Here is a 12357-nt window from a genome sequence, read left to right as displayed (position 1 = left end):
GATAACCAATGTTATTTGAATCTGGTTTAGTGAAGTCGAGTTTTTGCACGTTTGCATTCGACATTCAAAAACGAAGGAGAATAGATTAGTTTCGGAGTAAAAACTTCCACGAAAACTAAAATAATAAGATTTCCGAGCTATGCTACCAAGAAATCAATTTCCAAGAATATTTGGATTAGACCGAAACAATGATGTTTAATATGGTCAAAAATTGATGCTTGCGGACGCTCTTAGTCCGAAGATTATGAACACTCTTAGTTCATTGATTACGAACGCTCTTAGTCCGTTTAGCGTGAATCCCCACAATTCCGCTTATTGAATAATCGAACCCATGTTCGTATATTGCAAATCCTGCAGAAAATAAAGAAATTTAAAAGACAAGAAAGCAGGAACTTTAATCTTTAAAACTTACTTGTTGAAGCAGATTCGCTTCTGAACAGCTCCCACTTCGAATGGTGTGCAGGTCTCAAAACGACTCCAATAGGGCTGAAATTTTGAGGTCAGATAGAAGAGGCAGAGACGAACAACTTTTATGAAGGAAGGATTTTGATCTGAGGTCCCGATCAAGACGTTTCGGGGCGTGCAAACAGGCTGATCTGCACATGAACGAGCGTGCTGCTGTGCTGCAGGGGCAGTAGGCGGCACACGGGTGCTCAAGGGCTGCAGGAGCAGCGCACGGTATGGCTAGCAAGGGCTAGGAACTTGCGGCAGTTTTTGGTGAAAGAAATTTCGGGTTAGGGTTAGGGCTCGTGCTGATAACGTGTTTAAGTAAAATATGATTTGCAGAGGGATTGATGAGAGAATTGTGTGTATTCTATTATTGATAATAAGAGCCCTTTATATAGGGATTTACAAAGTACATAATCTTGTCATACAAGGAAATAGAATCCGAATATAATTAGGAAATCTAGAACCTTCTCTCCCATTACAACTCTAGAACTAAACCCTAGTTTGAAGAGACACACTCAATGTCGATATCCTTCAACAAAAAAGATATGCTAGTAAAAGCAAAACACGTTCTTTATATAAAATAGAGTCAAATGATACCCATCCAGATTATATGGCTTCTATGAAACACTTTCAGCTGCTACTCACGAATCAAGATTACAGGAACATAAAGATGCTATCAGATCAAAGCTATAGGATTCATTCACCTGTTAAAAATGTAACAGCAACGTTGAAGGCTTTCTGGACAAGATCCATTGATCCTTCTGCATCCCAGATTCATCTCATACTCCACTTTAGATCTTCATCCTTGTCTTTTGTTTTACTTGTAATGCTACTTATTAGTTGTTCACCAGATCACTGAAATGATGCCAAAAACTAACGCAATGCTGGCCAAAGCAGGAGGACAAGAAAGGTGAAAATAAAATAGTGAGATATACCTGAAATTTCAGAAAAGAGAAGTTAGAAGTAGGGAGTCACAAAAGCCAGCTGAAAACCTTAATTGTATAATCATCTCTACACATCTGTAGAGAGTTACCACATATAAATGTGTAGTTGCACATGAAGAAAGCACAGTTGAGTTGAGTTGCCTCTTCAGAACTGGATTATGTGGTTAAAAATACTCTCCGATTGTCACACACCACATAAACTTTGTTACGGATGGCAATATTACTGAAACAGTTTATGCAGCTAGCACTCAGCTAGAAAAGATCATAATGAAGTAGAGTGTACAACCACACATCGCTTACAAACAACATCTTACAATTGTCTGTAAACAATATGAGCTAGATGGACATGCTTCCCAATAGCCTGAGCTTTTGGGACAAGGATGAGGATAACACAGGTGGGGGATATCAGACATATTCATATAGAATCCAATTCCTTGAAACCATGTCTTTTAATCAGGGCAATGAATCAATGGATAATATGCATCAGAGAGATGAAACAGAACTTAATTACTGGTAGAACAGAGTCCAATAAATAAATTGATGATTCCTCAATATGTAATTCTGGTACCTGGCCTCTGCTTTTTTCCAAAACCACTACAAATGTTTTAGCACTTAAACACAGTTACATATTTGCCAAACAGTACAATCTAAAAACAAAGGTGCTTTTAGCCGTCCCATAGGCAGTGCTTTACGGCTGTTATCCCATAACTGATAAGGATAATTTGAAATCAAACAATAGCTAGCAAAAGAAGTAGTTAGGAATGACCCATCTTGGAAACAGTTATATGCTTGGCCTAAAATTACATAAAGGGATTTGGTGTTACCTAAAGATGATAACGGCAGGGGAAAGGGTAGTGTTGCTAAGATAATTTGTAACTACATAAATTGAAGGCATAAAACAGAACAAATATGGAAATACAGAGAATACTTCAATGCATTCCATCAATAGCTTGGGCATCAATGGCAACAAACTCCACTAATTGTCTGTAAATCAATAGTTTTGGCTACCAATTCCTTTTCATATCGTACGATTCCCTGGTTTAGGATGGAAGATACTAATGAAATACATAATATGATTAAAAGAAAAACACTGCAGCATGCTCATTCTAATCAAATTCTTAACAAGATTTTTTTGCAACAAATTTACAAAAGAAATATACACATAAACAAAGTCCTGGAAATCAGCTACATGGGGTTGCATTTGTCCAAAAATTTAGACAGCCTAGAATACATCTAGATACTTGGCAGAATTACCCCCAATAATATTGCAGCTTAATGTAGGAATTGCAACCTTAAATTTTGTCTTGCTTCATGTCCTTTATATGTAATTTTAGAAAAGAAACAGTTGTAATACTGCAATAGTGCCACTAACAGACTAGAGACATAAACAGCCTTGTCATCTTATGTTTAAGGATTCATCTTGTTTCTCTCTTGTGGCCGAGATGAATTCGGTTCAAATTATTATCTCGATGAACTTAAAAGGTGCATTTTTCCGACCAGGTAGCTAACACCTACACTAAGCCTTTTTCCAAAGCATGCTTTGGATTCTATGGGCAGCAAGTTGGAGTTGTCAGTATATATTCTGCGGTTCTAGTGTCAACAATAGACTGTAAATACTCTTGCTGGCCTATGTTTAGGGATGATCTCTGACTACCCCAAATTGGCTGAGTTTCAGGTGAGTTTCTACGAATATTCATTGATCCTTTTATAAACCTATGCTCATTACTCATTGAAATCTGTTCAGTGATGCACGGTATTGCACACCATGTACAAAAGACAATACATTCATACGTGGTATATTTGAATGTCTTTCTTGCTTGCGTACTCGACGTAAAAACATGTTTGAGACGACTTAAACATTGCTTCCACCTAATCAATTAAGCAAATAAAGTCAATGCCCGTTTCACAATCCATCACAATAATTTTCCAAAGCAACGTTGTTTAAAATTGGTGGATGATGAAAGCAAATTTGACATAGTCCTGAGGAGAGTGATGAGGCCATCGACAAGTGTGGAGAGAGAGGGCATCCGAAAGGCGAAAGGTTGCCGTAGAGGAACGTTAATGCCCATATCAGCCACCAGCACCGCAGTCAACTCCCACAGCTTCATCTCTCTTCGACTTTGCTTTTACTCCCCTACCTTCCTATTACTAGAAAATTGAGTCATATTTTCTAAAAAGAAAATAAATAAATAAATCGAGTGATTTCACTCAAAAGAAAAGGATGAAAAATAAAAAATAAAAAAAAGTTGAGTGATTGATTTTGAATGTTTCTAATTCGGGCTAATGTGATTGGTTGATCGGTTCACATTTTGTGTTGTGATTCTATTTAGCTGAACCACCACTTGAAATGTCATTTGACATCATAATCATTGTTGTTTCAATGCAACTCATTAATACGTTAACATTTTATAAGGTAATATTACAGAAGACTTTAGTTAATTTGTTTTTATTTATCTAATCTCCTAACCTCTTGTGCTTGTGTTTGTTTGTTTACATTCGTTTTTTTCCGTTATTATAATTAGCAATTTTCTTATTTCTATTCAACAAGTTGTCAACTTTCTTCTTTGACCGGCCTTTGTTTTATACCATAGTATGCAGTCATTGTACAGCGCGAATCTCAACCTAGTCGGAAAAAAAAAAAAACTACACGTCAATAAAATTAACTAATATAACGGTAAATATATAAAAGATATCTACCTGACATATAACGGTATTCTTGCAACTGAGGGAGAGAGTGACTGAATTTTTGCAGCTGAAGTATGATTCTTTGTTGCAGAACTTTCTACACACAAATCACAAGACTTGATCCGGTACTGTTTATTGTCACCATTGTGGTGTCACATCTACAATTTTCATTTTCAAAATTAATGACTCAAAAAGCACTCTGCACAGAAAGTTGTCCAACACCAAGCTTTATCTCATAAAAGTATGATCTTCATGCCTGAGCAAATAGACAGGCATTCAATTTCAACCTCCAAACTGATGAGATCAATCCCCCACTCCCTAATCTTGTCTGCCTCATAATGCTCTACACTTCACTCTCAACTAGGTTCTTCCTGTCCGAGTAAAGAGAGAACAAGACTTGACTGCAATATCCAGATACACAAGATACTTCAGCAACATTGTAGTTGTGAGTATCTAGACCAAGAAAAAGAATCAGAGGAACTTCCTGCTTTCAATCATACCTAAAATTTTAGAACTGTACGTGAATCATAAATACCTACTCCATAACATCTGCATCTTCCAAGATCTGTATATATAGTTCTTTCTTTTCCATGTCTTTCCATGACGAATTGTGAGAAAATGGAAGTCAATTGTCTCCTGACTTCGGAGACCTCATACGAATTTCAAATCCGTATAACATAACGGCGCATTGGTAGTCTCAAAATGTAGAGATCTCCATAGAATATAAAGCAAGAGCATAAGTAAGACAATACGTTTCCTTTGTTTTGGAAGATGGAAGAATCCTTAGTTTCCAAATACAGAGTTCATCATACTTCGATACCAAGTTACCAACACCAGATAAACAAAACTTGATGTGAGCATCTGCATGTATTTTATACGAAATATAACCATATGCTCTAATTCCTATTTTGACATCCTTCAGTCGCTTGTTATAAATTTAAACTGGGCAGATTGTTCACATTGCATTCACTGCAACCAACATATACACTTTCCCAGAAGTAAAAGCTCAGTATCAAAACCCACAAATACAGTTGTAGTTAGACCTGGCTGGGCACTGCTCACGTAGTGAATATCCTGCTCGATCAGTAAAAGAAGTCTAAAACAAAAGCTGCACAATTTGCTCTCTCAGTTATATTCAATTCAGATTTCAGAGTTGCTTCATGTATGTGCTTATCCCAAATTTCTGCGAATGAATGAATCGACATATCACTAAGGGGATATCCACAAGAGAATGCAGAAGAACTGAAAAAAGAAAAACCTGCCACCAGCAAGCAGTATAAAGCACTATTTTTTTTCTTTTTCCTTCCCATGACAGATTTTGGTTTCAGATTGCAGAGACCTTGAACAAATTTCAAATGCTTATAGCAGTAATGCATCAGCAGTGTCTCCAGATGTATAGATTTTCAAAGAATTTAAGGCAAGAGCATGAGTAAGACAATAGTTTTCAGTACTAGAGATGAAAATGAGCAGAACTAAAAGACTGGCCTGTGTGCCAGGAGAGCATTCATTTTCTCACTAATGACATGTACTTTTATAAGTTTAACACAAGAAGTGATTCCATAGAGCTTCAAAACAATACCATTTACAGAGGTAAGGTTGGGAAAATCTGCATCAACAAAACCATATATCTATGTGCAAGTATACATATGAAGATCTTAGGATGTGTCAAGAAAAGGTTTTTGCTAGTCTTTATTCAAGTCATGGTGAGATGCCCCTACATTTTCCAGCCAATCGACAACTTCTTTGATGGTTGGTCTCTTAAGAGGGTTCCTGTTGACACACATGCAAGCTACATCAAGCACCTGCAGCATCTCTTCTTCAAAGCCTTTCTCTCTCAGGAGAGGATCAAAAACTTCCTCAGCTTTGCCCTCCTTCCTCATTTGCTGTACCCAACCAACCAAATCTCCCGATGACCTTGGTTTGCATACCTCAAACGGCCTTTTTCCAGTGAGCAGCTCAAGCATGACAACACCAAAACTGTACATATCTCCTCTTAAAGTGGCCACCCATGCTTGTCCATACTCGGGAGGAATGTAACCAAGGGTACCAACAAGCTCGGTTGTAACATGAGTCTCATATGGAAGAATCAACCGGGACAACCCAAAATCAGCAACATGTGCCTTGAATTTATCATCCAGCAGGATGTTGCTGGACTTGATATCACGATGCACAATGTGTGGCTCACATATCTGATGCATGTAAGCCAATCCAGCCCCTGCTCCCCGTGCAATCTTCAGCCGTGTTGGCCAATCTAATTGGGAAGCACCATCAGGTTTCTCATGTAACCAGAAATCCAAGCTTCCATTCTCCATGTAGGAATACATTAATAGACGAACACCATCATGCACGCAATACCCTTGCAGTGAAACAAGGTTCTCATGTTGAGCAGTGGAAAGTGCCTCAACCTCCGCCTTGAACTCCCTTTCCATCAAACCCAAGTCTCCTGAGAGTTTCTTAACAGCCAGATTGGTTCCATTTGCTAATGTTGCCTTGTATACCAGACCAAAACCTCCACAGCCAATGATGTTTGCTTGATTGAAGTTGTTGGTTGCTTTCAGTATTTCATATATATTAAGATCCTTGATTTCATTGGTGTTGGTAGGGAACACGATGACCAGGCTGGTATCCTTCTCAAGCTCAGGAGTAACAGCAGCAGTGGAATAGCTAGAGATTGTATCCAATTCCATCTTGTCAGAATCACCTCCTGGAATAATTCTTCTCTTAGACAACACCCACACAGCTAGCATTGCAATGATAAAAACAATGCCAAAACAAATAGAAGATGCAAGCCCAATCAGAAGGATTCTGTTTGACCTCCGACTACGAACTGGTGCTGATGGTGGAGATGCTGTTGATTGAGAGCAAGAGTGCTGTGCAGTCTGAGGGCCACATAATCCTGGATTCCCTTCAAAGCTCGAGTTGGTAAAAGTATTAAACTGACCTCCAGATGGCACGGGTCCCTGAAGATCATTGTATGCCACATTGAAGGAAGACATGAAATGCAAATCTTTGAGAGCAGCAGGTATTTCACCAGATAGTCTGTTGTGGGAGAGATCCAATTTCTCCAAGTTGGTGAGATTACATATCTGAACCGGGATGCTGCCAGAGAAGCCGTTATCACTAAGGTCCAACACAAGAATGAACTGCAATTTCCCTATCTCAATGGGGATATTGCCGCTAAGGCTGTTATTACCAAGATATATAGCTGGAGGGAGGCTGGACAGCTGATTGTACTGCTGATTAGTTGCATTTTCAGGCATCACAAATACTGGCAACTCTAGATTACTGCTCTTTGCTAGACTGCTGGCCTCTTTTGATGTCAAACCTGGCATCCCACAGAGCTCCTTAGGAAATCCTCCAGTAAGGTTATTATTGGACAAATCCATGTAGAAAAGGCTAGGCAGAGTAGCAAACCAACTGGGAATTGGACCGGTTAAGAGGTTAACTGACAAGTCCAAGACTTCAAGTTTCTTAAGCTTGCCAAGCCAGGTAGGAACTTGACCTGTGAAATTGCAGCCACCCAGGGCAAAAACCTGTATATTCTGAAATCCACCAGAGTCTACTAGGCTTTCATCATCCGGCAAGGGTTCATTCATAAAACTCTTGGATAGCACCAGAGTGGTCAGATTCTTACAACTCCTTAAATTTTCAAAAGCCCCAGCGGCATTGCTTAAGAAGTTGTTAGAGATGGATAGGAAAGCCAGGGACTCTAGTCCACCTATTTCAGCTGATATCTGGCCTATGAGCCGGTTATTAGCGAATCTAACTGCTGTTAGTGACTTGCAAGAGTAGAGGCTTTGTGGTAACTCACCAGTGAAGTTGTTGTTGCCAAGGTCGAGTGTGGTGAGGCGTTGGAGTGTAGAGAAGTTGAAGGCAGAGAGTTGTCCAGACATATAATTGACCCGCAAATTCAAGGTGGATAGATTTGTGCAGTTGTTGAGAGATGCAGGCAAGGCACCTGTGAGGTTGTTGATGTGGAGAGCTAGCTGTTCCAACCTGAAAAGGTTACCAATTTGGCTTGGTATTGGCCCCGCCAATTGGTTCGAGTAGAGCTCCAGCACCTTCAGATTGGTTAAACGCACAATGCCATCACCAATGTGTCCTGCCAAGCGATTGACAGGCAGAGAAAGCTGTTGGAGATCAGCAAGGTCGAAAATGTCATCAGGGAGAGGAGCAGACAGATTATTGAAGCCTGCCCGGAAGACTTGGAGCTTCGAACAAGAACCGAGTCCGGTGGAAATTGGGCCACTGAATTTGTTGAAGGAGAAGTCCAAGATGGTGAGGTTGCTGTGATTGCTACCATTTTTGCAGAACTCAGAGATGGGAATGGAGCCAGCAAAGCTGTTATTGCTGACATTGAAAGTGGCGAGAGAGCCTGCAGCGACGGATGGGGTGAGGATCGAAGATGGGATTGTTCCATTGAAGTAATTGCTTGACAAGTCTACAATCTGAAGCTTGCTGGTTTCGTTAGATGAAAGTGGTAGATTGCCATTGAGCCGATTGAAGCTCAAGTCCAGAACTTGAAGGGATTGAAACAAACCATCGGGTAGAAGACCCGAAAGATAATTGTGGGAGAGATTAAGGTGGGTGAGAAATGTGAGGTTTGTGATAGCTGGACTGATCGGACCACTTAATCCTCTCCCTGGCAGGGTTAGACTGACAACTCGATCATCATCGGGGCCGCAGAGTATTCCTTCCCAGAGGCAACAATCAGAAGAAACAGACCAATTCAACGGGGAGGAAACCTTGAAAGATAGCTCCAAAGACAAAAGAGCATCTTGATCCACTTTGTTACAGACAGCAGAGACAGAGCAAGGAAGAAGAACAAGTAGAAGCAGCAAAACGAAAACCCATTTAGTAGAAAAGATCAGTTCCACTCTTGGATATGTTGGGACCTCTGGCTCCTTGTCGTGTTTCATCGGAACAAGAGAAGAAGACATGAAGAAGACTAGGCCGGGCGCTGAGTCTAAGTCACTCATTTTACCAAACACGTCGCCTTCATTTTAATCAACCCCCAATCAATGGGGCACCAATCTATATGTACGTCTGTGAGGGCTAGCTAGCTACCTGGTACAGAGAGATTGACTCAGAGAGAGAAGGAAGGAGAGGGAAGGGGAGAGAGAGGCCAAGTGACGTTGACATGGGCATAGAGAGATGATGATAATGATAAAAAAAATCCAATGGGGGGGGAGAGGAAGAAGCGTTTACTTTTGTTGTGGGCGGCCGCTGGTGGCTGTTGGTGTTGTTGTTGGACATTTTCTAATCTTGCAATCATGATGGGGATGATGATGATGATCGATTCCTCTGAGCTTAGCGTGTATAGTAGGATTAGGATATTCACTTTCTCAAATATTCTTTGAAACACTTGGCCTCCTCCTCCCATTATTATTTGCTTCTCAAACAAACAACAAATGGGGAATTGGGGATGGATGGATGGATGGATGGTTGCTGCTTATTCAAACCCGGGTCCGGGTTGCAGTTGTTGGACCCTAACCCGGATTCAGATGGTCGAAGACCAAGAGGTTGCTGTGTTTGGTAAACGATGGGATATGGAATCTTCTGTGGTGGTTTCGTGACTCGGGCGTTGCATTGGTCAAAGGTAGGAATTGGAGCGAGGACTGGGAGAAAACAATTGGGCAAAAAATGGGGAATTTGCAAGGTTGAACTGAACACAGAACAAGTGTCTGACCAAAAAGGCAAAAACAGAGAAAAGAAGCCACAGCTGCAATGGAGGAATTTATCACATGATAGAGTAGAAATTCTTATTCCACAGTTACTAGACGTGTAAAACGTTTTTAACAACCTAATACCACTTACTTTTGATCAAATTGACAATTTGTCAGTTTATCCCCATCAAAAGTAAAAACTGAAAAAATTTCAACAAATATTTATAAATATATATTTGAGAATGATTACGAGACAAAATGGATCGCTTTAAACTCATTCATTGTCTGTCTTTAATTCATATCCGACCAAAAAGATAAATTCTATTTAAACTCTTCTAACGGTGACTAACTGACACGTGGAGCATACAAACACACTTTTTTGTTTCAGCGATAAAAAAAATTGAGAAATCCTTATAAATATTACGGATATAAAGGCTCTAAATTCAGTATTTAGTCATTCTTCGTAATATCAAAATCTTCCTTCAATAATGAAAGAAGTTAAAAAAAAATTTTAAAAAATCATGTTATAAGGCCACTGCTTGCACTAAAATTACCACAACTGATCAAATAGAAGCCGCCCTATTAAAATGAAATTAAGTTAAATTTTGATGGATAAATTAAAAATAACAACCAAGTTATTGCTGCTTTGTTCTTAGAGATGAGATGGTAAACATTTTTTTTTTTATCGAAATAGGTCAGCCCTTTCATTAAATTCAGCAAGCAATACAAAAACGAAGCACCCCTATAGGGTCGACAGAAAGAATCGTTCCTCAGAACCTCCTGAAATCCCTATTCTAGAAGAATAAAAACCCAAAAAAGTCCACAGTACACACTCATTTTTTAGGAAATCTACGCACCTTTATTCTAATAAAAACCAAGAAACCTCGAAGTTGACATAATGAAACCAACTAAGGCCATAGAGACCCACTTCCTCCAACCCCCCCCCCCCCAGCAAAAGGGTAATCCAGCCCACTTGAAGTCCTAGACCAGTGAGCCCAAGATGAGGCCCACAAGCTAGTTCAAGGCCCAAGAGGCCCAACCACTCCAAAAGCAGGCCCAAAGAGTAGGGTAAACCAAAGCCCTAGCCCATTGAACTCACAAACATCTTTCCAGCCAACAACCACCAGTTGCGCCATCGCTGACGCTCGCCATCAGGGCCGCCGCTCCAACATCTTCGACCTCCAAACCACGAAGTCGAACGAACACCGCCTTGTCCGCAGCCACTCCCCGACCTAAGGCCGATCACAATCTAGGAAAACCATCGGGACATCCCACCACGCCATCGGTTGCCCAAGCAGATTTAGACGGCAATTTGCCGCAGTAGGCATAGAAGCCGCCGCAATCACCTCCGCCAGCAGATATGTGAATCAGCCCGCCGCGCTGCGCCTACCAATCACCAGCACAGTTCGTCAAAACGAAATCACTGCCGATTAGAAATCTTCCACCAAGCCAGATCCGGTTAACTAGAACCCAATCTCCATCAATTACAGCAAATACGCATCCCCTAACCGAAGATAGAGTCTGACGAAAAGATTTGTCACCTGCGCAACCCGAAGAGAGAAGTAGATGAGTAATTTTGTCGCCTTCGCTTGCCCAAGAAAGAGAACGGCGATATTTCTCTCTCTTGAGAGAGAGAGTCAGAGTAGTATTTTCTATTATATTTTGAGATGATAAACATTTAATTATATGAGCGAGAAATTTAGATCCTTATAATGTTTTTCAAGCCGGAGGTTTAGCTTTGTACATTGATCTTCATGCTACCTACAAGTTGGTTACAAACTTACAATAAACTTGATATTCAGGGAGACTCCAAACTATCAATTGATTGCATCCAATGATAGTGTGAAATCCCTTGTGAAGTGAAGACAGGTCTTCGTAATACCATATTCTTCATGAAATTTTTGACATCGTAAGAAGATACTTGAAGGACAATGCAGTGGCGGATGCAATGACAAATCTTGGACTGAAGATACTAGGATTTGGTCCAATTTGATTCTTCCTTCACGTTTTATCTTCCTACACGTTTTATTTTGGTTAAAAGTTGCTACCGTGAATTTTTGTTCTAGTTTTGTCTTCATTTATTTTGTAATAAGAAGGTTAAAAAAAAAAAAAAAAAAAAAAAAAGTTGGAACTCTTGCGGTTTAGCCACGCGATGGCAGTAGATTCACTGTGAACAGAAGGTCATTAATCAGAGAAAGATGAAGTGAACGTAGATACCTAGATACGTGGGTCCATTTCTGATAATGAACCTAGATAATTTCCAACCAAGTACGACTTAACAGTTTCATAATCCTTATTAAGCTTCTCATTAAGAAATACAAAGCATAGTTATCATCTATTCACATTATCGATCACTAATCACGAAAAATCACTGTGATTAGCGTGCACTACTCACAGTTCTCTACGTGCAAAGTCAACTTGGGTATCATGACCCGCAGTTCTCTTTAATATTAAACTTGAATTAAACGTTAGGAGACAAATATTTTTCTGCAAATAGATTGATTACCAGGTTGGATGCACCAAGTCAATATCATATGGAAAACGAAAAAAATAATAATAAGAAGCTAGTGGGGAATAATCAAATAAAGATTGCAAATGTCAAACTAAATAAT

General features: G+C 39.8%; 1 protein-coding gene across 1 annotated transcript; it reads right to left on the bottom strand.

The window, feature by feature from the left end:
- Positions 1–5542: 5542 nt before the first annotated feature.
- LOC133725539 (tyrosine-sulfated glycopeptide receptor 1) lies at positions 5543–9794 on the bottom strand. The gene is made up of 2 exons (XM_062152827.1): positions 9288–9794; positions 5543–9146 (listed from the first exon to the last, which is right to left on the bottom strand). Exon 2 carries the CDS (start codon positions 9056–9058, stop codon positions 5762–5764), a length of 3297 nt encoding a protein of 1098 aa, XP_062008811.1. The 5' UTR covers positions 9059–9146; positions 9288–9794; the 3' UTR covers positions 5543–5761.
- Between the last annotated feature and the right edge of the window lie 2563 nt (positions 9795–12357).

The sequence above is a fragment of the Rosa rugosa genome, chromosome 1 (genome assembly GCF_958449725.1).
Source record: "Rosa rugosa chromosome 1, drRosRugo1.1, whole genome shotgun sequence".
NCBI lineage: Eukaryota > Viridiplantae > Streptophyta > Magnoliopsida > Rosales > Rosaceae > Rosa > Rosa rugosa.
Note: the sequence above shows the minus strand (reverse complement) of the source record. Positions and strands in the feature narration are given on the sequence as shown.

What these genes read in the sequence shown, in the direction of transcription:
- LOC133725539 (XM_062152827.1), bottom strand. Translation starts at nt 9,058, where the DNA reads ATGAGTGACTTAGACTCAGCGCCCGGCCTAGTCTTCTTCATGTCTTCT.